This window comes from Cynocephalus volans, chromosome 4, assembly GCF_027409185.1.
Source record: "Cynocephalus volans isolate mCynVol1 chromosome 4, mCynVol1.pri, whole genome shotgun sequence".
NCBI classification, from domain to species: domain Eukaryota; kingdom Metazoa; phylum Chordata; class Mammalia; order Dermoptera; family Cynocephalidae; genus Cynocephalus; species Cynocephalus volans.
The window spans coordinates 158003431-158030066 of record NC_084463.1 but is presented as its reverse complement, the minus strand read 5'-3'; the positions used below and the strand labels follow the sequence as shown (position 1 = coordinate 158030066).

General features: G+C 55.9%; 4 protein-coding genes across 8 annotated transcripts; 3 read left to right on the top strand and 1 right to left on the bottom strand.

Moving 5' to 3' along the window:
- The first annotated feature begins 1049 nt into the window (after nucleotides 1-1049).
- B3GAT3 (beta-1,3-glucuronyltransferase 3) lies at nucleotides 1050-5476 on the top strand. 2 transcript variants are annotated; one of them, XM_063093668.1, is made up of 5 exons: nucleotides 1050-1263; nucleotides 2420-2558; nucleotides 3734-4094; nucleotides 4290-4580; nucleotides 4959-5476. In XM_063093668.1, exons 1-5 carry the CDS (start codon nucleotides 1182-1184, stop codon nucleotides 5055-5057), a joined length of 972 nt encoding a protein of 323 aa, XP_062949738.1. In that variant the 5' UTR covers nucleotides 1050-1181; the 3' UTR covers nucleotides 5058-5476. The 2 variants fall into 2 exon arrangements, with proteins under 2 accessions (XP_062949738.1, XP_062949737.1); XM_063093667.1 differs by having other exon boundaries at nucleotides 2384-2558.
- Nucleotides 5477-5919: 443 nt separating this feature from the next.
- On the bottom strand, nucleotides 5920-7642 carry ROM1 (retinal outer segment membrane protein 1). The gene is made up of 3 exons (XM_063094583.1): nucleotides 6930-7642; nucleotides 6272-6518; nucleotides 5920-6155 (listed from the first exon to the last, which is right to left on the bottom strand). The coding sequence occupies exons 1-3, from the start codon at nucleotides 7517-7519 to the stop codon at nucleotides 5937-5939; spliced, it is 1056 nt and encodes a 351-aa protein (XP_062950653.1). The 5' UTR covers nucleotides 7520-7642; the 3' UTR covers nucleotides 5920-5936.
- A 291-nt stretch (nucleotides 7643-7933) lies between these two features.
- Nucleotides 7934-17408, top strand: EML3 (EMAP like 3). Of its 4 annotated transcripts, none has more exons than XM_063094577.1 (22): nucleotides 7934-8349; nucleotides 9160-9331; nucleotides 9411-9668; nucleotides 9763-9876; nucleotides 10958-11025; nucleotides 11200-11320; nucleotides 11536-11706; nucleotides 11873-11942; nucleotides 12029-12139; nucleotides 12379-12474; nucleotides 12858-13013; nucleotides 13178-13319; nucleotides 13745-13896; nucleotides 13974-14099; nucleotides 14183-14314; nucleotides 14780-14847; nucleotides 15423-15511; nucleotides 15583-15680; nucleotides 15816-15903; nucleotides 16440-16538; nucleotides 16882-16902; nucleotides 16978-17408. In XM_063094577.1, the coding sequence occupies exons 1-22, from the start codon at nucleotides 8328-8330 to the stop codon at nucleotides 17337-17339; spliced, it is 2736 nt and encodes a 911-aa protein (XP_062950647.1). In that variant the 5' UTR covers nucleotides 7934-8327; the 3' UTR covers nucleotides 17340-17408. The 4 variants fall into 4 exon arrangements, with proteins under 4 accessions (XP_062950647.1, XP_062950649.1, XP_062950650.1 ...); XM_063094579.1 differs by having other exon boundaries at nucleotides 11197-11320; nucleotides 16772-16902; nucleotides 16978-17257; XM_063094580.1 differs by lacking the exons at nucleotides 16882-16902; nucleotides 16978-17408 and having other exon boundaries at nucleotides 11197-11320; nucleotides 16398-16478.
- A 164-nt stretch (nucleotides 17409-17572) lies between these two features.
- Nucleotides 17573-25768, top strand: MTA2 (metastasis associated 1 family member 2). Its single transcript, XM_063094582.1, has 18 exons — nucleotides 17573-18183; nucleotides 18927-18994; nucleotides 19338-19431; nucleotides 20950-21067; nucleotides 21187-21250; nucleotides 21434-21551; nucleotides 21863-21965; nucleotides 22137-22236; nucleotides 22415-22603; nucleotides 22708-22782; nucleotides 22905-22963; nucleotides 23132-23229; nucleotides 23354-23493; nucleotides 23738-23966; nucleotides 24162-24251; nucleotides 24662-24780; nucleotides 24888-25036; nucleotides 25290-25768. Exons 1-18 carry the CDS (start codon nucleotides 18156-18158, stop codon nucleotides 25453-25455), a joined length of 2007 nt encoding a protein of 668 aa, XP_062950652.1. The 5' UTR covers nucleotides 17573-18155; the 3' UTR covers nucleotides 25456-25768.
- The last annotated feature ends 868 nt before the right edge of the window (nucleotides 25769-26636 follow it).

Below are 26636 nucleotides of genomic sequence, written 5' to 3'. Positions count from 1 at the left end.
CCCAGCTTCTAGAAGCCCAAGGGCTTGACATTTTCATCTGGCTTCAGCATAAGCCACAACGATTCAGCAAAATGAGCTAGAATGAGCCTTCCTCAGCTTGCCATATGCTGATATTTTCATACAAGAGACCAGCAAGGTCATCAGATTTTAGTAGGCATTGTTAATAAGTGGTGATCAGAGCTGATGGGCTCCCTCTTGGATAGAAATAGCTATAAGGTCAGGTGTTCTCACACTAAAGGCTGCATCTCTTTAGCTAACAGCATTTTAAAAACATTTCCCATTCTGTTAGAGACAGGAAATAGTTTCCTCCATTTTGCAGACTGGTCGCAAGTCTTAGAGACAATTTTACAAGGACCTGGTAGTTGCTTTTGTTTTTTAGGAAAAATGACTGCTAAGGATGGCTTGTGCTTGTGAGGAGGTAGGGGATAGCTTCATTGAATTTCCCAGCTCAGGATGTATTTCCAGTCATTTCTCTGGGAGGTAACCCACTGCCTTGGTAATCCCTGACCCCCCCACTGTGATCTGTTGAAGAATTGTGGGCCAGAGGAAACAGTATAGATGCTGGAATCAGGTATGGAGAAGGGACATAGAAAATTGCCACATGCAGTGACAATTTTTTTCAACCTTGGTTTCTTATCTGAAATGGGAACAGTACCATTATCTGAGAGGATTATTTATATGCGATACCCAGAAGATTGGCCTGGCACATGGTAGGCCCTAGGTATCATTCATTTGTGTAACAAGTGTTGAGCAATTGTTAATTGGGTGCTGTGACTGACGATGGATGAATTCATGTAAGGAGAAAAATCTGGGCTCAGGGATGGGATTTCTCATGCAATTCCGTGCTCGGGGCGCGTCTCGAAGTACGAACCACGTGCACCTACTCGGGCTTCTGACTGCCGGCTAAGGGCGCTAGATACCGGATATGACGTCACACGGTTCCCGGAACCAGGTGGTAGGACCGGAAGTTACTTCTGGGAGGCAGGCACAGGTGACCGGAAGTGGGCCCCGGACAGAGCTGCCTGCCCCAGCTCCAGGGATCCGGTCGAAGAGCGGGAGGAAGGCGGGGCGCAGGGCGGGCTGCTGCAGGGGCGGGGCTTGCGGGCTGTCGGGCGGGGGGCGGGGAACCCTAGTCCCCGCCGGACCCCGCCTGCTCCGGCGCCCGCGGCGGCGGCGCGGCCATGAAGCTGAAGCTGAAGAACGTGTTTCTCGTCTACTTCCTGGTGTCGATCGCCGGCCTCCTCTACGCGCTGGTGCAGCTCGGTGAGCGGGGCGGGGCGGGGGTGCGGCGGGCTGGCCCGACGGCGCCCGCCGCCATGCAGCCCGCCCTAGGGATGAGCTCCCGCGTAGACACCATTCATCCCGCCCGGCCCTCCGCACAGCTGTCTGCGGCCGCGGGCGCAGCATCCCCTCTAGAACGCACCGCGGACGAAATCCAGACTCCTTCCCAGAGCCTGCAAGGCCCCGCATGATCCGCCGTCTGCCTGTCCAACCCCTCTCCCTCTCCCTTGCTCCACTCCAGCCGGACTGGCTTTCTGACAGTTTCTCCAAAACCTCAAGCTTATTGCTCTCAGGCTCTTAACCTGTTCCCTCTGCCTTCTGTGCTTTTCTCCCAGCTGTTCCCATGCTGCCTCCTTCTCATCCGTCAGGTCTTACCTCAAATTTCACCTCCTCAGAGAGGCCTTCCCCGACCACTTCAGCTAAAGTTACCCTTCTTATTCCCTTTTATTTTCCGTCTTATATACTTTCTTCATGGCCCTTATCACAATTTGTAATGATTTCATTAATTTGTTTCTTTGCTTAGAGTCTGCTTCCTCCACTGAACTGCAAAGCTTCATGAAGGCAGGGATCGTGTCTGTTTTGTTCCTTGCTGTATCCCCAGCACCTAAGGCAGTGCTTCCCAGGAGGAGTATTCAATAAATATTTATCCAATGATGGAATCAATGAATTTAATGCCCAGTCTTTGGTCACACAGCCAAGGGAACAGACTGAACCCTGTCTCTTATGCAGGGATCTAGAGAGAGTACCATTGCGTGATCCTCCTGTATTTTAAAGACTGTCCTGTTTAAAGACGTCGACTTGTGTATGAGTGTAGAAGGCAAAATTAGGACCAGCAGGTAGAAGGGATGGAGGCAGATAATCAGTTCAATAGTCAAATGAAAATTGTAACAGCTGGAATTTATTAAAGATGGAGAGAGGCTGCTAATTGAGGTAGTGAGGTGCCTCGATTGGACCCTAACCAGAGGTGTAGAAAGGGCTACTAGAGAAGTTGTAAGGGGATTCCTGCATTTGCTAGGGGTTAAAGGAGAAGGCTATGGGATGCTAAACATTCTGTGGTTCTCTGGCCCCACCTCCCTTCCCCATCTATGTGTCTTGGGACCAGGCCAGCCATGTGACTGCCTCCCTCCCCTGCGGGCAGCGGCAGAGCAGCTTCGGCAGAAGGACCTGAGGATTTCCCAGCTGCAAGCTGATCTCCGACGCCCACCCCCTGCCCCTGCCCAGCCCCCTGAACCCGAGGCCCTGCCTACTATCTATGTTGTTACTCCCACCTATGCCAGGTATGGGCTCTGGTACATCCAAGAGGGCTGCATCAGTCAAAAAGCTGGGGTTGATGAGTTTGGGAGGCACTGGGCTGGGGGATGAACCTCAAACTAGAGCATGCCCAACAACAGGGTAAATGAACCACATCTTTACTCAAAGATTTGTGGGGAAATGGTTGTTTTCCTATTAAAGTAGACATGGGTATACTATAAAGTAAAATACAAAATTCCTGCTAAATTTTAAGATAGATCGATAAAGTTTTGGAGAAATTTTGAGTTTGCCAATGCGTTAACTCTCTCCTTAGGGATCCTTTGGCAAGAAAGTTTAAAATGCCCCAATTTAAGGTAGAAAGGCATTAGGCCTAACAGTCATACCAGGTTCTAGAAATGGTTACACCAACTATTATTTACAGTGTGTTTGCTGTCTACCAGGTACATGTTTTGTTTTTGTTTTAAATCAAAATGTAGCTTTATTACCGATAAAAGCAATTGGGGAATGTGGTTTCGGATCTGTAGCCAAAAGGGCCTGTTAACAGGCCTCTCTGAAATCAGGTGGCTGACCCATCCAGGCACAGGCTGCTCTAGCTGCCGCCCTCTCCCCCACAATGTGCACACACACACACATGCACATACCACCAACCCTGGGGGAGGCAGGCAGACTTGAAGGATAAAGAAGCGTATTAGAGATCGAACCACACATTCCCAGTTTCTTCTTTAGCCTCAAATCTTTCTTCCTCCCCAGAGAGGAATGAGCCAAAGGACTTCTCTAAAATAAATTCCTCTCTTTGGAAACACAGCACAGGAAGAAAAGAATCTGGTCTATAAAATACTGTTATTCCCATTTTACAGCTGAGGAAACAAGCTCAGGGAGATTGAGCCATTTTCCAAAAGTGTCTCACCTAATAAGTTATAAAGCTGGGATTCAAACCCACATCTGTCTGATCTTAAAGGCTGTGTCCTTAATTTATAGTATGCTACAGCCAGAGGGGTTGAAGTGGGTGATGGACATGGACTGGAACAACAGGGCATGTGAGTGTCGGCATAAAACAGGCGAGAAAGAGGGAGTGTGGACACTGGCTGGGAAAAGGCCATGAGATATGCTAGCAGCGGCCCAGGGGAAGTTGCCTGTCCTGGCTGGAGTGGCCAAATAGTGCCTACCCTCTTTCCGTCCTGTTGCGTCTCTCCCCCTGCAGGCTGGTACAGAAGGCAGAGCTGGTACGGCTGTCCCAGACGCTGAGCCTGGTGCCCCGGCTGCACTGGCTACTGGTGGAGGACTCTGAGGGTCCCACCCCGCTGGTCTCAGGGCTGCTGGCTGCCTCCGGCCTCCTTTTCACACACCTGGCCATCCTCACCCCCAAGGCCCAGCGGCTTCGCGAGGGTGAGCCAGGCTGGGTTAGGCCTCGTGGTGTAGAGCAGCGGAACAAGGCCCTGGACTGGCTCCGGGGCAGAGGGGGTGCTGTGGGGGGGGAAAAGGACCCACCACCGCCGGGGACCCAAGGAGTCGTGTACTTTGCTGATGACGACAACACCTATAGCCGGGAGCTCTTTGAAGAGGTGAGCCAAGGGATGGGGATAGAAAGAGAGGCCAGCTGGGGCTAGCTTCAGCCATTACCTTGGTTACCACTGTTGCTAGAGGCTGATGGGGGAGGAGCAGGGAGCAGTGGAGCAGAGTGAGCCAGGTGGTTCTTTCTGCTGCTCCCTTTCCTCTGGGCTACCCCTCGCTGTTTCTTCTGTCTTGACCTCTATTAGATGCGATGGACCCGTGGTGTCTCAGTGTGGCCTGTGGGGCTGGTGGGCGGCCTGCGATTTGAGGGCCCTCGGGTGCAGGATGGCCGGGTTGTGGGCTTCCACACAGCATGGGAGCCCAACAGGCCCTTCCCCGTGGATATGGCTGGATTTGCTGTAGCCCTGCCCTTGCTGCTGGCTAAACCCAATGCCCAGTTTGATGCAGCTGCTCCCCGGGGCCACCTGGAGAGCAGTCTCCTGAGCCACCTCGTGGATCCCAAGGACCTGGAGCCACGGGCTTCCAACTGCACTCGAGTAAGGGGATGGAGGCGGGCACAGAAACCTGCCTCTGGGATGGACAGGTGGTGGGAGAAGTGGAATGAGGTGTTTGAACTAGGAGGGATGCTCCAGATCTCTGATCAACCTTGCTTACTCTACTGAAGGGGAAGCTGGGAGCCAGGGAGGGAAAGTGGTCTCCTGCCACTTCATCTTCCAGAGTCCTGGGAACCCATGCAGCACAGAGAGGGTAAAGAGATACTGCCCTGTCTTAGAGGCACTGAAGTCTTCTGCCACCCTGTCCTTCACTCTTTGCAGCCAGCCAACGCTGTGTTCGTAGAGGGGTTGGGGAATCCATTCTACACTGAGGGCCCTAGAGGCATGGCCCTGGCTCTAACTGCAACCCTCCTGCTACAGGTACTGGTGTGGCATACACGGACAGAGAAGCCCAAGATGAAGCAAGAGGAACAGCTACAGCGGCAGGGCAGGGGCTCAGACCCAGCCGTTGAGGTGTGATGGCGGCCCCACCCTGACTACCACCTCATTTCAGGCACAGACCTTGTGGGACTGGGCCCCAGGCCTGCCCAGGATGTGGTTTTCAAAGTCCTGACCCTCAAAGCCAGAGGTGGCCCCTCTGTCCCTCCAGCCCCAGGGCATGGCCCAGCTGGTTCTCCTGGGGGAGCCCAGCCTGCCGTGTAGCACTGCCCACAGGCTGGAGACAAGTGGCCCTTGTCTTGAGCCCGGTCAGCCCTGCCTGGGGTGGAAGAGGACAGATGGACTCAGGAGGGAGGGAAGCTGAGGAACTGGGTAACTTATTGGGGCTGGGCATGCGCTGGGGGGCTGGAAGAGCTGGGCTGGACCCTCCCCACCTGAGCATGCTGACACCCCCCACCCCCCCACGCTTCTACCTCCAGAATAAAGAATCCCAACCTGGAGGGGCTTCTTGTTTTCCTTCACTTCACACAGCTGGTTCTTTCTTTCTGATCCTCATAGATATGGGGGTATCTGTTCCTACACAGGCAGAGCCAGGGTCAAAGCTTTGGAGTCATGGCTTCTCCATCAGACAGAAATCAGTGAGAAAGAGCAGTGGCTACCATCCAAAAGCTTTATTGAGTCCATGCACCAACAGCAGTCTCCAGTCCTTCCTGTGTCACTTACTCATCACCCTCTTCTTTTCTGTTCCCTGGTGGTTCTGGCCACAAGAGCTGGGCCCTGGGACACCTGGTTTTCTCTCTCATGCCAGTTCAGCTTGTTGACTATCTTTAACCTCTCTAATCCCAGAGACACCCCCCCACCCCCCCAACTTGAAGCCTTGGTAAGGAGTTGTGAGGTTTCCAGCCTTGTCCATCCCTCCCTCTTCCCCTCCTCCCCATCCCACCCCCAAGCTCCAGGCCACTAGGCCTCAGGTATATCCTCCTTAGGAGGTGCCTCTTCTGGTGGGGCCTGCTCAGGTGCTGGCCTGTGGGCAGCCCTTCCCTGCAGCCATGCTGTTTTTAGCATGTCTTTCAGCCCACCCGGAAAGAGATAGCCCTGGGTCTCTCCTTCCCCATCGATAACCCCGCCAAGCCCCTCCAGCGCTGTTTGCAGGTACCGCAGGCCGAGGAGCACCAGAGCCTGTGGGGGAAGCAAGAGGAAAGAGTCAAGGAGGCTCAGCAGTCCCAGGGACCCCGGAGTTGGAGGCAGTGAGGAGTCCCAGATGGAAGGAGGCCTCAGACATGTTGCAGACTCACCTGCAGCAGGAAAGTCACAGCCAGCATGCTGCCTAGTGTGCTCGCCAAGCTCTGCAGGTGCCCCAGCAGCACCGCATGGCACCCTTGGGCCCAGAGGTTTAGGTTGGGCTGTCGGGGATCAAAGAGGGGATGGGCATAGGGGTCTGCGAGTCGGCTTTGTAGGCAAGGCCGGGGTGAGTGAGGGTTGCAGCAGGAGAAGGGGACCCCATCAGTCAGGTATAGGCCTTCCACATTGCTCTGGATCCGGCTGCAAAGGGAGGGACAGGGGTGTTAGGATGTCTGGAGATAAGAGGCCTGGTGAGAAGCTGAGGGGCACAGGAGTTGAGAAGAGAAAAATGATAGTAAAACGTTTACTGACTGCTCTGCTATGTGCCAGGCATGCATAATTCATCTATCTTCACAACAACTCTGTGAGATAGGTACTATTAACTCCATTTTACAGATGAGGAAATGAGCCCTGAGTGGTTTGGTAACATGCCCTGGGTTTGCACAGCTAATAAATGACAGAGCTGCAACCCATTCTCTCCAGCACTGTGCTCTATTTATTGCCTGTCTGGGTTAGCTGTGGTTTCAAGGCAGCAGGAGGGAGCCTGTCTAGGGAGGAGGAGGGGGAGTGGGAGGGGGAGGAGGAAAAAGAGGAGACAAGCAAATCACTCACTCAACCACGTCCTGGTCACTGGGGTCAAGATAACGGCTGCTGACCCACTGGACCCCAAACCAATCTTTGTACCCATGGCGCCCGCAGCAGTGGTGCTTCAGCTGCAGCTCATCCATCAGCCGTTTGGCATGACAGTGCCCGGGCACCTCTGTGTCCTTGTAGTGAGCCAACGCAGTCTTCAGGCCCTCCTCCAGCCCCACATCCAGAGTCCCAGGCAAACCCAGGGCTAGCCCCAAGGCAAGGACCAGGAGTCCCCCGCCTATAGCAGTGCCAGCCACCAGCAGTGGGCTCAGAATCGCTCGCCAGGGAGGGTATCGAGCTGCATCCAGACTTGCCCGGCTGGCTCCTGCACCACCCAGTCCTGTGCCCAGAGCCATTACGCCCGCTGCCAGGGCAGCCTGGGGCAAGACGGTGAACGGGCAGGAGGGAGCCAGGAAGGTGCCAAGGTGCCTCAGCTGGACCAGGAGGTGCCCGCTACAGAGGAGGGTGAGGCCACCGGCCAGTGCCAGCAACCAGGAGAGGAGCCAGAGCCCCTGCGCCAGACGGATGCGGGGCTGGAGGGGCAGCACCAGGGGCAACACCGGCGCCATCTCCCATCTCTGCCCAGGGGAGTGCAGAGCTGTCGGGGATGAGGGCTGGCTGGCGCAGCATGCTGAATCAGCCCAGCCCGGCTTGAGCTGGGCTAATGCCACCCTGACCCCAATACCCTAAGCCTCCTCCCACCCCCAGCCTTTACAACCCGCCGCCTTGTCCCCCGCCAGTCCAATTCGGGATGCGTTGCTCTTGCCCCTAAGGAAAAGCTCCGCCCCCGGGCAGACGGCCCTTGTCGTGATCCCGCCCCTGCACCCTCGCGGAAGTGGGTGGGCTGGTCGGCTCAGCCCCGACGGGCTGGGGGCTGAGGGCGGTGACCTCAGGGCCAGCGCTCCCTCCCGGATCCCTGGGAGTCCAGGGGCGGGGATCCCGGAAGGGGTGGAGGCCGAAGGCCGGGAGGGGGCAAGGGGTCAGCCGGCGGGCCCCGCCCCCTGCTCGGCGGCGAGGCCCGGACAGGGAGGGGTTACCAGGCGGCCCGCCCCCCCCTCCCGCGCTTCCTGGCGGCTCCGCGTCCGGCGCCTGTTTGTGCTGCCGCGCTGGGGCCCCGGACGGCCCCGCCAGCCCGCCCCCGGGAGCCGAGATCGGCCCCGGGAGAGTTCGAGGCCCCGGCGGGCCCTGGAGGCTGCGGCCCCGGCCCCATAGCGCCCCCTCCAGGCCCTTTTCTCGCGCCCCACAGCGCCCCCGGGGGTGGCACGACGCCCCTTCGCGCGCGCCCCGGGGTGCTTCCCCTTCCCCTCTCCCCGGCCATGGCCCCCGCGGCTTAGACGCCGCCTCCGCCGCCGCCGCTCCGAGCAACCCGGGGGCCGGATGGACGGGGCCGCGGGGCCCGGTGAGTACGGGGCGGGGCGGGCGGCGTGCCCCTTCCCGGAGCGCCAGTGCCCGACGGCTGTCTGCTGGCGTCCCCGCGGGCTCCTCCGCCGCAGGGGCTCGGAGCATCCTCCAGAGCTCCTCAGGTCGCCCTCCCTAGTTACTTGGGTGCTCCTACTGTCATTTCGGACTTCCCCGACGTCATTCTACCTCCCGTGTGACTCTGGGTCCCTTGATGTTTCCCTACCCCCTACGTTGCTTTGGGCCTTTCTTCTGGTATTTTGGATCTTTTTACTCCTGACTCCTGCTGTTACCCTGGGACCTTCGTTATTATTCTGCTCACCACTGATACTCTCTCCTGTCACTATGGATCTCTCTTCCCATACTCGGTCCTCCGTATGACTCTCTCTCGTGCCCTCTCCTGTCTCCTGGTGTCCCCGGCACAGTTAACTTTGCTTTCGCTGGAGACCTGAGCTTGCTGGCCTGGGGTGGGGTGGCTGCAATCCCTCACCAGCACCACGCCTCTCTCTGTGGCTCCCACGTTCCTCGGCAGCACTCCATATTTCCCCCTGGTACTCCATGGTACTCTCTGTCTTTGCGGAGGCTGAGACGGCAGCAGGAAGGGAGCTTTGCCAGGTTCCTCGCCTGCCCTGCCAGAAGGAGGCCCTTGATCCTCTGCCACCCGTCTCCTCCCCTCTGGACAGCCTCCAAGCTTGGGGCTCCTTAAGGGGGCAGTCCCAGTGGACGAATGTAAAATTGTGGGGGACAGAATCCCCTCAACCCTTTCTCCAGGTGGTGGCTCCATTTTGAGTGCTTCTTGCCGCTTTCCCAGGTGAGGGCCATGCTCAGGAGGCACTGCAGTCCTTGAGCCAACGGCTTCGGGTGCAGGAGGAGGAGATGGAGCTGGTAAAGGCAGCCCTAGCAGAAGCCCTTCGCCTGCTGCGCCTGCAGGCGCCCCCCACCTCCCTGCAGGGCTCTGGCATATCAGCTCCTACAAGGGACAGGTATGCATGTCAGCACACCTCATTCCTGCCCCTTCATCTGCTTCTGGGGTATCAGGCTGATTCTGTGTCTCCCTGGCAGCCCTGCAGCATCCCTAGGACTGCCACCGACATGCAGCCCCTCTTTGGTGAGCCGAGGCACCCAGACAGAGACAGAGGTGGAGATCGAGCCATCCCTTGGACCCCCTGGCCTGAGCAATGGGCCCCCAGCCCCTCAGGGGGCCAACGAAGAGCCAAGTGGGACTCAGTCTGAAGGAGGGGGCAGCAGCAGCAGTGGTGCTGGCTCCCCTGGCCCCCCAGGAATCCTCAGGCCTGTGCAGCCCCCGCAGCGCACTGACACGTAGGTGTCCTGTGGTGCAGACTGGGAGGGGTGGGAGGATGGGGGAGCACAACTGGAGGGAATGACCTTTACTTGCTTTCTATGCCCCCACCAGGCCACGGAGAAATTCTTCCTCCTCCTCATCCCCCTCGGAGCGGCCTCGGCAGAAACTCTCCAGGAAGGCAGCTTCCTCAGCCAACCTGTTATTGCGGTCAGGGAGCATGGAGAGGTGGACACGACTCCCATCAAACCACCCTACCCAGATTCAGGCTCTTGACTTTCCACATCCCTCACCTCTCTTCCCTGGGTAGGGCGGGGGGACCCACTGCCCAACAGGAAGAAAGGAACAGCACTCCTGGGGTGCATGCTGTGTACTGGCACTGTGCTAAATCCTCAACTTCCTCCATCTCATTCAGTCCCCACAGCATCCATGGGGGGTAGGGGGGTTCAGGCTGTCCATTGCACAGGTGAGGAAGTAGGCTCAGAGAGGGTAAGTCATTTGCTTGGGGTCACACAGCTAGAGTCAGAATTTGAAACTAACTCTTTCTGACTCCTGCCCTTTCACAACACACCTTCCAAGATTCCAAGTGGCTTTTCCAAAAGCTGTCATGATTTTCATGGATGGCTGTCCTCAGAGCTTCAGCCCTCCTGCCCTCTCAATCTACCAAGTACCCATCTACTTACATCTAGAGGGCAAGGGAACATCCTAGTGGCTGAACATAGTTGTCTCAGAGTGTGTACAGGCCCCAGGACACCTGAATGTTCATTCTAGCCCTGTCCTGGGCCTCCGCTTTATTCTCTGAAGAAGTATTATCACCTTATCACCTGATCATGGTGATCTCTATTCTCTGAAGAGGTATTGTCACCTTATCACCTGATCATGGTGATCTCACCTGTCACTTTCCTCTTGAGAGATAAGAACTTTCTTGCTGACCTGCTAGATCCTTGAAAGGCAGGCTGGTGTACATTCTGGATTCACTTTGGTCCCATTTTACAGACGGGGACATGAAAAGGTCAGTAGCCAGAGGTCTGGTGGTCTGGAAGAAAGAAAGGGCTCTGGCACCCTGCACTGCCTCTTACAAGCTTTGTGGCCTTCTGCTGTGCACTTAGCCCCTTCAGCCTCAATCTTTTTATCTCTTAAGTGGAACTAAAAGTCCCCATCTACTCTAGGGCCCTGCCACTCACAGTGCATACTACAAGCCTGCAGAGGTGACTGTGGCCTCTGGAGTAGCCTCCTTTTTCGTGTCCTGCCCCTTCTGCCTCAGGTCTTGGGACCTGATCCCAATCCCTATGCTGTTTATTCCTAACAGCCGTGGTGGGAAGGACCCCCTTTCCAGCCCTGGGGGTCCCGGATCTCGGAGGAGCAATTACAATTTGGGTATGTACAGAGAGACAGAGGGAAGAAGTTGGATGATGGAGTTAGGCTTTGGGCTACAGCCCCAAGAATTATTTGGGGGGACCTGTGAGGTGTGGTGGGTGGAGTTCTGCTCTGGCTTTGCTGGAAGGGAGGCTGCAGGGTGGTGGTTGACACCCCCCCTTTTCTCTATAGAAGGCATCTCAGTGAAGATGTTCCTTCGTGGCCGCCCCATTACCATGTACATCCCATCTGGCATCCGCAGCCTTGAGGAGCTGCCCAGCGGCCCACCCCTGGAGACCCTCAGCCTTGACTGGGTGTATCCTGCCCCCTCCAGTCCCATGGGAACCGCTCTTCCCACCTTGGGACCACCCCCACTTTACGGTTATCTCCTGGGTCTATGGGGACAGGGAGCCCTGGGAATCCTCCCCTACCATTCTTCTTCCGATGGCGCTGCCAGCCAGAAGTCTGTCTCTCCTCTTCCTCCTTCTGCCCTTGATCTGACCCTTTCCTTGACAGTGATCCCCACCCCAGTTATGGGTACAGGGGTCGTGACTCCCGCTCTAATCTGTTTGTGCTGCGCTCTGGGGAGGTGGTCTACTTTATCGCCTGTGTGGTGGTGCTGTACCGGCCTGGGGGAGGCCCAGGGGGTCCTGGAGGTGGCGGCCAGAGACATTACCGGGGGCACACGGACTGCGTTCGATGGTGAGGGGCCTGGGGCCTGGGGACGGTGGGCTTGACAGGAAGAGGGTCTGGGTGGGTGTGGAGGAGCAGGAGAGAAGAGTCGCCTTACTGCTCTGCAAGCATGGAGAAAGTGTGTCGGGTGGCCTTAAGAGACTCCCTTCCCTAGAGTGTCTCTTCCCCTACTTAGCCTTGCTGTTCACCCTGATGGTGTTCGGGTAGCCTCAGGACAGACAGCCGGAGTGGATAAGGATGGAAAGGTAAGGCCAAAGTCAAACACCAGGCAGACAGGATGAAATTTCAGCCCAGCTTTCCTTCACACCCCTGACCCCTTCTCCTCCACCAGCCCCTGCAGCCAGTGGTTCACATCTGGGACTCAGAGACGCTGCTGAAGCTGCAGGAGATTGGACTGGGTGCCTTTGAGCGGGGTGTGGGGGCCCTGGCCTTTTCAGCTGCGGTGAGCTGGCCCCCAAACCTCTAGACCCCCATTCTTGCCCAGGAACCTCATTCTTGCACCTGACTGGAAGCCTCAGAAGTTCTGGCCTCCTGAACCCCACCCCGCCAGTTCTTCTGAGAAAGGAGCACGCATCAACTTCTGCCCTCTTGATCTGTGATGGAACCCCCTGACTAATGACCATGAGCCCCCAGACTTCCAGGGCTCAGCCAGCCCCTCTGATACACATCCCCCATCCTCAGGATCAGGGTGCTTTTCTTTGTGTGGTGGATGATTCCAATGAGCACATGCTGTCGGTGTGGGACTGCAGCCGGGGAACAAAGCTGGCTGAGATCAAGGTGAGGGGTCCAGGTCTGCAGGGGCTCTGAGGTTGGGAGGATGGGAGTGGTGGAGTGCAGAGAGCTCCAGACTTACCCATTTACTTTCTTTCTGGTTGGGTCACTTGGGGCAAACCTCCTAGCCTCTCTGATCCTTGGTTTCTCCATCTGTGAAATGGGGACTATAGAAATTCTGACCTCATGATGGATAATATTAGGAATTAGGGTGATTAATCATGCGTGACAGGGAAAAGTGCTCTTAACAGACCAGGGTCTCAAAGGAAGGGTTGTCTTGGGGTTCCTGGACTTCATGCAGGCCAACTGTCAGGATAAGAATCAAGAGAGTCAAGTAGTATGAGGGTGCTCAGGGTTTGGGGTGGCTGAATTTAGTGTCTTCCCTTCAGAGTACAAATGACTCAGTCCTGGCCGTTGGCTTCAGCCCTCGTGACAGCAGCTGCATTGTCACCAGCGGGAAATCTCATGTCCACTTCTGGAACTGGAGTGGTGGAGCAGGGATTCCTGGGAATGGGACCCTCTCCCGGAAACAGGGTGTCTTTGGGGTGAGGCTGGATGAATGGAAGGTGGTGGGCGAGGGAAGAGTGGAGATGGAAGTACTGATCTGAGTACTGTAGACCCTAAAGCTCCCCAGCCTCCAGCTGTCCTGTCCTGTGGCTTTTAGTCTTTGTCCTTCCCTTTGACCTTTGTTCTCTGCTCCTCCCCCTAGAAATACAAGAAACCCAAGTTTATCCCTTGCTTCGTGTTCCTCCCGGATGGAGACATTCTCACTGGGGACTCAGAGGGGAACATTCTCACTTGGGGGCGGGGCCCCTCTGATTCCAAGACCCCAGGCAGGGGTGGGGCCAAAGGTATGTGGTTGAGGGTGCCATCTGGGAAGTCTAGTACTTCCAGTCCTAGTACACTAGCTCATGCACAGGAGAGGGTCTCCCATCTTTTTACCTTGAGAGGTGATAGTTCTTGGGGGTGGGGTGGGGGACAGCATGGCAGAGGAGAAAGTCTGGGGCTTTGGGTCTGCCAGATCTTGGGTTCAAATTCTAGTTTTGCCACTAGTGGTCTGGGCTTTAGGAAGTTACCTCAGTTCTCTGAGCCTCGATTGTCCTGTCCGTAAAATAGTGAGAATAATAGCAGTGTTCGCAGTCATGAGGATCAGAAACAGTATTCAGTAGGCACTCAGTAGTTGGAAGTTATTACTCTATTGTGATGGCCTAGGCTGCCCCTGCTCCCCACCCCCCTGAGCCCCAAGAGCATGACCCACCTGGGACTTTGCCAACAGAGACCTACGGGATTGTGGCCCAGGCCCATGCTCATGAAGGTTCCATCTTCGCCCTGTGTCTCCGGCGGGACGGGACAGTGCTGAGTGGTGGCGGGCGGGACCGCCGGCTGGTACAGTGGGGGCCTGGGTTGGTGGCCCTCCAGGAGGCTGAGGTGAGGGCTGTGCTGGGGTCAAAAAGGGGGAAGAAGAATGGTCAGTGGGCTCCTGACGTTCTGCCACCACTCTGCAGATCCCAGAACACTTTGGGGCCGTGCGGGCCATTGCTGAAGGGCTTGGCTCTGAGCTGCTGGTGGGAACAACGAAGAATGCATTGCTGAGGGGAGAACTGGCCCAGGGCTTCTCCCCTGTAATCCAGGTTGGGGGGCTAAGGGCTTGGGGGAGGAGGGAGGGAAGAGGTGTTGGGGAGAGGCAGGGGTGACAGCCCACCCTCTGCTGCAGGGCCACACCGATGAGCTCTGGGGGCTCTGCACACATCCCTTCCAGAACCGCTTCCTCACCTGCGGCCATGACCGGCAGCTGTGCCTGTGGGATGGGGAGGGCCATGCGCTGGCCTGGAGCATCGACCTCAAGGTAGAGCCCTGTGTCCCTGGATCCCCCATGCCACACCTACCTCAACTCCTGTGGCCACCACTCCTTCCCCAACATCCCCTTTCCTTCAGCCCCCCAGAGGCAGCCGTTGTATGGCTACTCAAATACTAATTCTTCTGTACTGATTGGTAAGAGCTGATGCCTCTAGTGCTGCCTGGGCAATACTCCCCTTCTCCAGGACCCCTCGACCTCCTCTTGGTCCAGCAAATACATGGTTAATCTCCAGCCCAGCTGGGGCTCAGTTCTGGTAGTTAAATATTTTGAGTATTACTCCCTGTTTAGGCTCCAGTGGCACCCAGCCTCCATCCCAGGTCTCCTGGCCCTCTCTTTCCCTGCCTCCTTGTTGGGAGGAGGAGGCTTTGAGTTTATCGAGATGACAAGGTGTCCCTGTCCTGGTTCCCTCACTAGAAAGGCCTCTTCTTGAATTCACCTTCTCCCCCCTCTCAGGAGATTGGTCTCTGTGCTGACTTCCACCCGAGTGGGGCAGTTGTGGCCGTGGGACTGAACACGGGGAGGTGAGAGGGAGCCAGGACTCCTGGGAGGGAAAGCAGGGAGGTATGGGAAGGCTTCCTGGTAGTGTGGAGTGGACAGGAGTGACACTACTCAGGGGCCCAACCCCGCCTTTTCACTGCTCGGTGCTTCTCCCAGCAGCCCAGCCGCGGCCTCCCCTGCTTTCCTGTGGCAACTGTCTTCACCCTTCCCCCAACCACTCTCTCCTCCAAGCCTGGGAGTGGAGGAGGTGGCAGGCCAGGTTAGAGAAGCAGCGGGAATGGGAGGGGCATAGGGGAGACAAACACGGGGAAGTGACAGGCTTACAGACTGCACAAGGCCCTTGTAGTCAGGTCTAGTTTCTGGCAACTTCTTCAGACGGCATCAGAAGCCCCTCAGCTTTTCTCTGTCCTTAGCCCCTTCCCATATTCCAGCGTAAGAATGCAGTGGTGACCTCTTTTCTACATCATAGTCTTTCCTGGGCTTAACTGAGGTTCTCCGATTTGTCACCCCCCACCTTGCCCAGGGCAGCCTCCCTGGGGGGTCTCCTCGCATCCTGCCTTTTTGACTCCCCATTTGCTTTCCCTGCCCTCCCTTCCAGGTGGTTGGTTTTGGACACAGAGACCAGAGAGATTGTGTCTGATGTCACCGATGGCAATGAGCAGCTCTCAGTGGTCCGGTACAGCCCAGGTGGGAGCTGCCCCCACCCTGGACTCAACCCTGTCCCTAACCCTTCCCTCTCTGAGTGACTGTCTTTGCAGATGGGTTGTACCTGGCCATTGGTTCCCATGACAACATGATCTACATCTATAGCGTTTCCAGTGACGGTGCCAAGTCCAGCCGCTTTGGCCGCTGCATGGTGAGGAAGCTGGGGTGGAGGGTGGGGCATGGTAACAGCAGGTAAACTCACAGAGGTCTGATGCATGGGGATGGGGGAGTGTCTGAGCATCGGAGATGGTGGCTACATTTTTAAACTCTTGACCCTTGCTTCCAGGGTCACTCCAGCTTCATCACTCACCTTGACTGGTCCAAGGATGGGAACTTCATCATGTCCAATTCTGGGGACTATGAGATTCTTTACTGTGAGTGGAAATGGGGGAGGACATGGGAAGAGGGTAACTGGAGTGTATTTTATTTGGGTGGGGGTGAGGGTGTTCCTGGGTGGGAATGGAAGAATGCTTGGGGAGCTCCAGGCAGAGGGGCTGTCAGATATGGAGGTGGAGATGGGGTTAAAGTGAAGTCAGAATCATACACATAGGAGAAATTTTGATTTGGAAAAAGCCACACACGTTTTCACACCATATCTTGTTCCCACAAGGACTTGAGGGAACTGAAAAATGCACCAAGAAGAGATCGCTCTGGAAAAGTTTCTCAGAGCAGGGGTTGACTTACCTAGGGAGGAGGAACTGATGAGAAGCTGTTAGAACTTCAGTGAGAACTCAGGGAACACAGGGGGTGGGTTTCACGGGGGGGTGGTGGTGGTGGTGCTACCACAGTGACCACCAGATCACATGCCACCTCCTCAAGCCACTCTTTCCAACCTGGTCTTCCCGGGCATCTTCCTGACTGAGGGCAGGGCGAGAGCTGAGTTGACCCTGAGCGGGCTCCCTCTCCCCAGGGGACGTGGCTGGAGGCTGCAAGCTGCTGAGGAATCGCTATGAGAGCCGAGACCGGGAATGGTCTACCTACACCTGCGTGCTGGGCTTTCACGTCTATGGTGAGTAGGGGCGCAGGGGCGCGGAACCCTGTGGGAGGGGTCGGGGGACAAGGTGGAGCCCGCTCTGGGCTCGGAATACTGGGCGTGTGTCGTGGGGTGGGCGTCAAGAAACCGGCAGATCCAGCCCAGGAGACCGGGAAAAATTGCCTGGAACGCGACCAGTGACCATGGCTGCCTCTGGGCCGTGGGTGGCGGTGGGGAGGAGGCCGGGCTGAGGCCGGCCGCTGTGCTAGGCGTGTGGCCGGATGGCTCGGATGGGACCGACATCAACTCCCTGTGCCGCTCCCACAACGAGCGCGTGGTGGCCGTGGCCGACGACTTTTGCAAAGTGCACCTCTTCCAGTACCCCTGCGCGCGCGCCAAGGTGAGGCCGCCGGGGCCGGGCGGGAGGGACCGGGGTCGCCGCCGCCGCCGCAACTCGACCTTCCCTCCGGCCCAGGCGCCGAGCCGCATGTACGGGGGCCACGGCAGCCACGTGACCAACGTCCGCTTCACGCACGACGACTCGCACCTCGTCTCGCTGGGCGGCAAGGACGCCAGCATCTTCCAGTGGCGCGTGCTGGGCGCCGGGGCTGCCGGGCCGGCCACGCCCTCTCGAACCCCTTCTCTGTCCCCCGCCTCTTCCCTCGACGTCTGATCGCTGCCGGACGGGACCGGCTGGCCCGGCAGCGTGGCCCCGACCCCTCGAAGGCCCCAGGACCCGGGCCCGACCTTTTCCTCAACTTCGAGACATTCCCGATGGCGCATTTCCCTGGAGGGGCGGACGGCTCCCCTCACACACTGTATAGATCCTCTGGCTGAGCCGGGCAGCCCCAGCCCAGGCCCCGACTCCTGCTGCCTGCTGAGGGGCAATAAACCGAAAACAAAGTCGCCTCCCGGAGCTTTTGTGGGGCGCGCTGGGCGCCTCCGGTGCCCGGGGGTGGGGATGGAGGAAGACAGGAGTGCGGGCAGGGGAAGGGAGCGTAGACCGTTCGAGCAGATGCCCGGCAGAACCGCGGGCAAGTAACCCCGCGAAGCCCGAAGGCGCGCGAGTCTCGGGGCGGCAGGCGGAGCTGCCGGGCTCCAGCGAGGAGAGAGTTAAGCCCGCCTCCGCTCCCGCCCTCGGAGGAGGGGCCGAGCTGCGACGGAAACCGCCGAGCGCCGGCAGCGGCCGGCCGAGAGCCGCCGGGCTCCTTCCGGAAGCAGCCGAGCCGTGGGGTCTCGCTCTCCGACCTGAGCCGAGCGCCGGGCCTTGTTCTCCGGATCGGCCGAAGGTGTTCCGGAAGGAGGCGAACCCCGAGGCGCGCCGGGCCAGCCTTCCCCGCGGCCGGTAGAGCCCCGCGTCTGGTGGGACTCGGCGAGGACTCCGGCCCGCAGGAGCTGAGCTCGCTCCGGAAGAAGCCGAGCGGACCGGCGCCGGCCTCGGCGTCTCGGGCGTAAGGCGGCAGCGGCGGCGGCCACAGCGCGGGCCGGGATGAACCGCGACGGCTAAGGCGGCGGAGGTGCCGGCTGCGCGGGCCCCACCGAGACTCCCGCGAAGCGCCAACCCCGCGCTTGGGGCTTCTCCTCGAGCCGAGCCCCGTCCCCGCGAGCCTCCCGGACCCCTTTGTGCGGCCGGAGGCGGCGGCGGGAACGGCCATGGCGGCCAACATGTACCGGGTGGGGGGTGAGTACCGGGCGCAGGGGTGCGGGGCCCGGGGCGGGAGAGGTTGGGGGCCGGGGCCCGAGAGGCTCGGCAGCCGGCGGCGCGGGGAGCCGCGTCGGGGGCGGCGTGGACCGGGGCGCGGACCGGAACCGGAACCGGGAGTTCGGGGAGCGAGGGTGCGGGGACGTCGACCCGGCCGGGTGCCGAGACTGCCGGAGAGGCTGAGCGCTACCCCGACGGCACTCTCCGGGCAGCGTCGGGGACCCCGGGGCGGGGAGTGGGCTTGGGAAACTGGTTCCGAAGGAGATGACAGGGCAGGGAGGGCGCTAGGGACGGGGCGACGGCTTTGCCACCTGCGGGGAGCCGCCCGGAGGTCTCCTCTCCCCAGGAGTTATTGTGAGCCTCGGTTTGCAAAGCTGGGGGCCCTGCGCTGAGTGAACGATTGCTCACTCGCTGAGACTGGGGTGCAGCCAACTCCATCGCTTAGTTGTGGGGACTGCAAGGGAACCCCTGCTTCTTGTCTCTTCCTTAAGTCTCGTTTTTGAAGCTAGGGACCTGATTACAAAACTAGGTGCGGCATGTGTGTGGGGGAGGGGGCATCCTTATTTTGTTTTAGTCTCTCCACTTCCACGTCTCAGCGTCCGCTCTACCTGAACCCTTGTCTCCTTTTGGTCCACTCAGGCTGAGTTTCTCTCCTCCCACCCTGGTGCTCCGCTCTCCCACCTCCTCTGATCTTCCCGGTTTCTCCCCACCCCCTCCTACAGATTACGTCTATTTTGAGAACTCCTCCAGCAATCCTTACCTGGTTAGACGGATTGAGGAGCTCAACAAGGTGAGTGGAGCAGAATTCACACCCCCCTCCCCCCTCGGTCTCTTTCTTCTGAGGTCTCTAACTTCAGGTGGGTGAGAGGACCCTATCCTAAGTACCCATTCATATTCATTCATTCTGTGTATTCAGGAAAAGCTATTGAGAGCTTAGTGGAAACTATACTATTCTGTCTCTTGGGGGCAGTGGAAAGGGATTGGAAGTCTGTCCCTGAATGTAAGTCTTTACTCATAATTTTTTGAGCTTTTTTACTTAGGTCCGTTAGAAACTTACTTACTGTTATTAGTCTCTTTGTGTATTGCCACTTTCAAATGACCAATTTTCACTGCCACATTTTTTTCCCTCTTAGACTGCAAATGGAAATGTGGAGGCAAAGGTTGTCTGTCTTTTCCGGCGAAGGGACATTTCTAGTAGCCTCAACAGCCTGGCTGATAGTAATGCCAGTGAGTGTCTTCATCCTCTTCATCTCCCCCTCCCCATGATCTGAAGCCTGGGCATGTTCCTGCAGGTGTTTTCCCTGGTAGCATGCCCAAGGCACGGGTGTGAGTTTGGGGGTGGGAAATGCCTGGTCTTCAGACGGAGGCCTGTTTTTACACGTTGGGGTTGGAAGCAGGTTGGAGAGACCATGATAAGGAAAGGCAGAATATGGTTTGTATGTGAGAGGGAGAGAGGTGATAGTATTTATATATAGAATGAGGAAGAGCTTTAGAGAAGCAGGACGCTTGAGGGGGGGACAGTTTTGGGTATGTTGGGACAATGGGTGGTGACTGTGAGGGTCAAGGTGAAGAGGAAGAGATTGTATTGAGAAGCCCGCATAACAGGGAAGAGGGGAGAGGATAGAAAGCTAGGGGATGGTGGGAAAGTTTTCTTGCATTGTTTCTTTCTTAACCTCTCCCATTTCCCCTTCTGTCCATTTTACATGTTTCCCTTTTCCTCTTTCATTATTCTTAAGCTCTCCTTTTTAAAAAAAAATATACTTCCTTCAGTTTTCCTTCACGTCTTTTTCCTTAACTGCTTTGATTCCCCCCTACCCAACCTTGTTTTGCCTTCCTAAATTATTTTCTTTTTTCTGGCTGCTTTGGGCATGAAGGCGTTAATGAGGAGCTGGGCTTACTAAGTTCCCTGGCCCTTTGGGGTTTCCAGCCCCATCTGGCAGGGGCTGACCTTGGCCTTGTCCAATCAGATGGGGTGTGGGGGGTGTGGTCCCCCTTGCCTTAGCCCTGGATTTCCGGAGCTCACAGGCGAAGGGCGGAGTCTACTGCCCCCCCACCCCCCCCTTCTCCCTGAGGTTGGAAACAATGCACCAATGAGCCTGGGCCTGAGCCTCTTCTGCCTCCTCCCACTTTGGTTGGTGCCCAGCCAAGTTAACCCTTTCCACCAAGGCGTCTGGGCAAGCTGTAGCTCCTTGGGGAGGAAGGTGTTGGCACTGGCTTGAGAGGTGCTGTCCTTGAAAGCCCCACAAACTATTATTAGCCAAGTAGAAAGTGAGGGATAATTAGGGTTGCATGTGATGTGTTAGAGCAAAGAATCTCCTGAAATCTGAAAAGAGGAACTGGTAAATACAACCTTGCATGATATTTTTCATCTTATTGGGTTCCTGGACTTCAGGCTGTTCTAGCAAGAAAGAGACAAGTGTGCTGTTCTTGCTGGGCCTGCTGTGGGCAGTATTTGTGCTTTGTGAGTGGTGTCTGAGCATTGGTGGCTGGGTTTGGGATGTATTTCTATGGCATTCTTTGTACTCTCAGCAGCTCTTTCCTAAAAGCATTGGTGATGGAGAGTTGGGAGCATCTATAATGGAGCATAGGGCTCAGAGGGGAAGTGGTAGGGTAAGGGTGTGGAAGGCAGATGCCTGGAAAATGTGAGAAAAAAAGCTGAGAAATGTTTTCCCGAGGTTAGAGTTTCTAAGGTGCCTTCTGTCTAGGTTAGTTTCTTATTTGGTTTCTTCCTCCTTAATCTCCCAGGGGAGTTTGAGGAAGAATCAAAGCAGCCAGGAGTATCAGAGCAGCAGCGACATCAACTGAAGCACCGGGAGCTTTTTCTTTCTCGGCAATTTGAATCTTTACCAGCTACCCACATACGGTATAGGACAATTGAGGCCAGTGTGGCCTATGTGATGGAGAGGAGGGGATGGTGTATTGGAGATGCTGTGGAGAAGGAATGAGGGGCTCACCCAGGGTTTTCTGACCTATCTCCTGTAGGGGGAAATGTAGCGTGACCCTCTTGAATGAGACAGATATCCTGAGCCAGTACCTGGAAAAGGAGGTGAGAAGAGGTGTTGGAAGAAGTGGGAGGGAAGTGGGTACTGTTCCCAAAAGGCGAGAGGAGAGTAGGACAGTGATGAGTATGGGATTGACAGACTGCCTGTCTTGGGAACTCTGGATATCCCCCACTGTCACTGACTACGTGGATTGCTGCCCTGCTTACCTTCTCTCTCCTCATTTCCAGGACTGCTTTTTTTACTCACTGGTGTTTGACCCTGTGCAGAAGACACTTCTGGCTGATCAGGGAGAGATCAGAGTTGGTTGCAAATATCAAGCTGAGATTCCAGATCGCCTGGCAGAGGGTAAGCAACAGGACAGACCCTATGGCTACTGGGTTGTCTAACTCCAAGGGGCACTCTAACGTCATAGCCTCTGTGAATTCATGCCCTGGGGGTGTGCAGTGCATATTCTGCAAGGCTCTTTGCTGTGATTCCTGGGAGCTTAGGAACTTGAAAGGGGCAAATGGGCACAGTTGGGAAGAGAAGTCTGAGAGTTGATGTGGCTGATAAAATCAGCAGGAGAAGAGGAAAAAAGAGGTGCTACTGTGAGTGATTAAGACACCAGTTATTTTTCCCTTTCCTCTCCCTGATGATGCCATTGCTCCATTCTTCAGGAGAATCTGATAATCGGAATCAACAGAAGATGGAGATGAAGGTCTGGGACCCAGACAACCCTCTCACAGACCGGCAGATTGATCAGTTTCTCGTGGTGGCCCGGTGAGGGGTGGGTGGATGGGGAAGATGGGCTGGGGGAGGTGTGGACGTACTTCTGAGTCCTGTTCTCTTGTTTTCTTTGGCATGTATGTTTTCCTTCTTTCTCCTTTGGCTTAGTTTCTGAGCCCACTTGGGCTTTATTCTTTCCCTCTTGATTTATCATCTCTCCCTTAGAGCTGTGGGGACCTTTGCAAGAGCCCTAGATTGCAGCAGCTCCATTCGGCAGCCAAGCCTGCACATGAGTGCAGCTGCCGCCTCCCGAGACATCACCCTGGTGAGCAGAAGTTGGTGGGTAGGTGGGTAGACTGGGCTTTTTGGGAACCTGCAGAGTCTGGACAGGAGAGGAGGGTGTCTCTGAGGGAGTATGAGTATTTTTAAACACTCTTTCGAGCAGCAGAAGAGTAGTGCTGAGGGTTGCAGGTCCTCAGCATTGTTCTCCATCTTCCCTGTAGTTCCACGCAATGGACACGTTGCAAAGGAATGGCTATGACCTGGCTAAGGCCATGTCGACACTGGTGCCCCAGGGGGGCCCAGTGCTGTGTCGGGATGAGATGGAGGAATGGTCTGCCTCGGAGGCCATGCTATTTGAGGAGGCCCTAGAGAAGTATGGGAAAGATTTCAATGATATTCGTCAGGATTTTGTAAGTGGATGGGGCTGAGGGGAGAGGTGGGAGAGATGACAGGGGAGGGAATTAGGACCTGGGGCCAGGTGCGTGCTCATCCTTTTTCCCTTTGTCCTCCTTAGCTACCCTGGAAGTCACTTGCCAGCATAGTCCAGTTTTACTACATGTGGAAAACCACAGATCGATATATTCAGCAGGTATCATCTGGGCTGGGGAGGCTGGACCAGAGGCTGCCTACTCACTTCTGCCTTTGAAATTGATGACATTCTCCCTGCAGAGATACTCAGATCCTTCTCTTTCTGTCTTTTCCTTCCTGCAGAAAAGATTGAAAGCTGCTGAAGCAGACAGCAAACTGAAACAGGTCTACATCCCCACCTAGTAAGTGTGGTGGGTAGGGAAGACTGGCATATTTTCCTTCTCTTCCCCCAACCTGTGCCTTTCTCAGTGATTGGGGGTGGGCAGGAGGCCCAAATTATAGAGACAGGTTGGAAGTGGATTCTTTTTCTTGACCAATTTTTCTGTTTCTCCTTTCTGCCGCTCTATTAGCACTAAGCCAAACCCTAACCAGATCATTTCTGTGGGTTCAAAACCTGGCATGAATGGGGCTGGATTTCAGAAGGGCCTGACTTGTGAGAGCTGCCACAGTGAGTTCTAGTGAGGGACAGGGATACTGGGGGTGAGTGGGAACCCTGCTCTGTCCCAAGAACCTGAGGGGCTCAGGTAGCATCTTTCTTTTCTGACCTCCCCCTCCTCTCCATGCTCCTACAGCCACACAGTCTGCCCAGTGGTATGCCTGGGGCCCACCCAACATGCAGTGCCGCCTTTGTGCTTCCTGTTGGATCTACTGGAAGAAGTATGGGGGACTGAAGACCCCAACCCAACTTGAGGGGGCTTCTCGGGGCACCACAGTAAGGATCAATGGAGGGACAGGCAGGGGAGAGCAGTGAGCATATTGATGTCAGCTTTAGGCAAACTTCTTAAATGGTAATGGTTTGATGGGCAGGGGGTGCTTGATAGTGTCTGGGAAGCCAGGTAGCTCAGGGCATGAGTAAAGAGATCAGGCAGGAATAATTGCCCTGTGCAGGGAAGGAAGAAAGAAGAGAGCCTGAGTGCTGATCTGTATTCTCCCTTTTTCCTATGCCATTCCTCCAGGAGCCACACTCGAGGGGTCATTTGTCCAGACCCGAAGCCCAAAGTCTCTCCCCCTATACAACCAGCGCCAACCGGGCCAAGCTGCTGGCTAAGAACAGGCAGACTTTCCTGCTCCAGACCACAAAGCTGACCCGTCTTGCCAGGCGCATGTGCAGGGACCTGTTACAGCCGAGGAGAGCTGCCCGACGACCCTATGCCCCTATCAATGCCAATGCCATCAAGGCAGAGTGTAAGGGCAGGAGTGGTGGGACTAGTGGTGGTTTCAGGGTTGCTCTGGCCAGAGATCAGTGTTTCTCTAGGTGTTTAATGACAGTAGGGATAGTAGGCCACAGAAGTTTTTTTTAGGAGATTAGACATGGGTCCTGACCCCAGAAGAGGCCTGAATAGTGAAGCCTCTTCAGAAGCTTTCATCTTTGTTCTCCAGGCTCCATTCGACTTCCTAAGGCTGCCAAGACTCCATTGAAGATTCACCCTCTGGTGCGGCTGCCCCTGGCAACTATTGTCAAAGATCTGGGTATGGGACGGGGAATCAGACTGTGGTTCTAGGGTGGGTATAGGATGGGCAAACATTTAGGGTGGTTTCAGGCTCCTAGTCCTTTTACTATCAAGAACCTTCTCTCCCTGCTTTTTTCTTTCCTATTGAGTCCTAAGAGATTTAGTCTAATAAACTGTACTTTTGTGGTTAAGAATGTTTTTTCATAAGCTATCCAGTATTACCACACTGATTTGATAAGATCATACTTGTGTGATTTTTGAAATACTATTAATAGCTTGCCAGACCCCTCCCCCATCACTACTTCTGGGGATGCCCAAGTAAACTGCTGGCCCAGGGAAAAGAGGTAGAGGTGAGAAAGGGAAACTGCATAAAGAGAAGATACGATGTGAAAGTTATCTACGTTTTCTTTTATTTTTTTCTCCTGGCAGTGGCCCAGGCACCCCTGAAACCAAAAACACCTCGGGGCACCAAGACACCAATCAACAGAAACCAACTGACCCAGAACCGGGGACTGGGAGGCATTATGGTGAAACGGGCCTATGAGACTGTGAGTTGGCAGAGCAGGGTGGCTCAGGCTCAGCTGGGTGGGCTTTTGTTTCTGATAGGAGTCTGAGAGGGTCCCTTCCCTCATTGTACTGCCCCACCCTTTTCCAGATGGCAGGGGTAGGGGTCCCCTTCTCTGCCAATGGAAGGGCTCTGGCCTCAGGGATTCGCTCAAGCTCACAGCCAGCAGCCAAGCGTCAGAAACTAAACCCAGCTGATGCCCCTAATCCTGTGGTGTTTGTGGCCACAAAAGATACCAGGTAGGGAGTCTACCATGGAGGGATGGAGAGGTTGACAGTCTAGGTTGACAGGTACGGGAAATAGGTTGATAGGTAGGGGAAACAGGAATATCTGAGCAAGGCCAGCTCCAGGAAGACTGGGTGCAGGGTGGGGATGCCAGGAAAGAATGGGCCAGAGGGCAGAACTGCAGTGTTTGCAGCAATGTGGGGTTTCACCTGGGGGTCTTAGTGTTCTCTAAGCCTTTTCTATTCCCCTCTTGTTCTTTCTGGCCAGGGCCCTACGGAAGGCTCTGACCCACCTGGAAATGCGGCGAGCTGCTCGCCGGCCCAATTTGCCCCTGAAGGTGAAGCCAGCATTGATTGCAGTGCGGCCCCCAGTCTCTCTACCTGCACCCTCACATCCTGCCAGCACCAATGAGCCCATTATCCTGGAGGACTGAGCATCTGTGGGGAAGGGATGGATCTTTTAGTATGGAAGGGAGTGAGGAGTGAATGAGGGAGGGAGCAGGTGCATGTGTGTCCCTGGAGGGGTTGGGCGCCCTCTGGTGTTACCGCCTCTGACACTTGTCTCCTTCCCATGCTTCTCCATTCTTGGTGATGGAGGGCGGACTGCAGGAACTTAGCCCAAGTGGGAACCTAGCCTGTTTTGGGGGGTAGGACCCACAGTTGTCTTGGGCAGTTTGGGGGGAGGGTTTTTTAATTTTTTAAAAATTTTGCCTCCCTTTGTGAAAGGGGATGGGGGAGGGGAAGAGTAAACATATCAGGTGGTGGTACCTGGTTGGGGGAGGGGGGCGTGCACTGCCATGTCTATCTTTTTTTTTTTTTCCTAATTGGGGGTTTCTCTTCCTGTCCGGTGTCCGGACTTTCCTAATTGAAGTTTGAGGCCCCTAAGCTGGCATCCACCCCAGCCCATGCTCGCTCTTTCCTTCCCTCCCCTTTCCCCCTCTGCCTTTTGTACGCCAGTTCTCAGAAATAAAGATCTTTTGTCCATTTTTTTAACCTTGGATTCTGTAATTGGTTCTTATAGTAACAAATAAAAAGCTGTTTTCTTCAGCTTCTTCTGGCTCAGCTGTTCTCTGCCATGGGTGTGTGTGTTTGTGTGTGTGTTGGGGCTGTCTGAGAGGGAAAATAAAGGACAAAGGACAATGAAGGAGGTACAGATGGTGCTTGCCCTGGGAACAGCTTTGCCTGGACTGAGGCGGCCTGCTCCAGCTAGCCTTGTGGGACCCAGATGCCCCCCAACTCCCAGTGATGCTTTGGCCCAAGCACCATCCTGACCCAGATTCATTCAAAGCAGTTGGAATGAGCTGGTTCCCTAGACGGCTGGTGGCCTCCATAGGAGGTGGTCATGAGAGTGCTTCTTCCTCTAATTCCCAACTCTTATTCTCCTCTCCTGTTTACTTAGGGATTCTGGAAGTTGCTAGCAGCTAGGGTAAGATGTAGCCCCCCCCTTGGTGGGAGTGGGAGAACAGCAGGATCTTGCAACCTGGCTCTGTGGTGTACTTATACAGACTGCTGCTTCAGGATCCTCAAAACCAGCCTCAGCAACTGCCTTGATAATGGGGTCCACTGCAGTGCTGTTTCTTGCATTTTTAAGGTTTGGGAGACAGATTAGATGCCT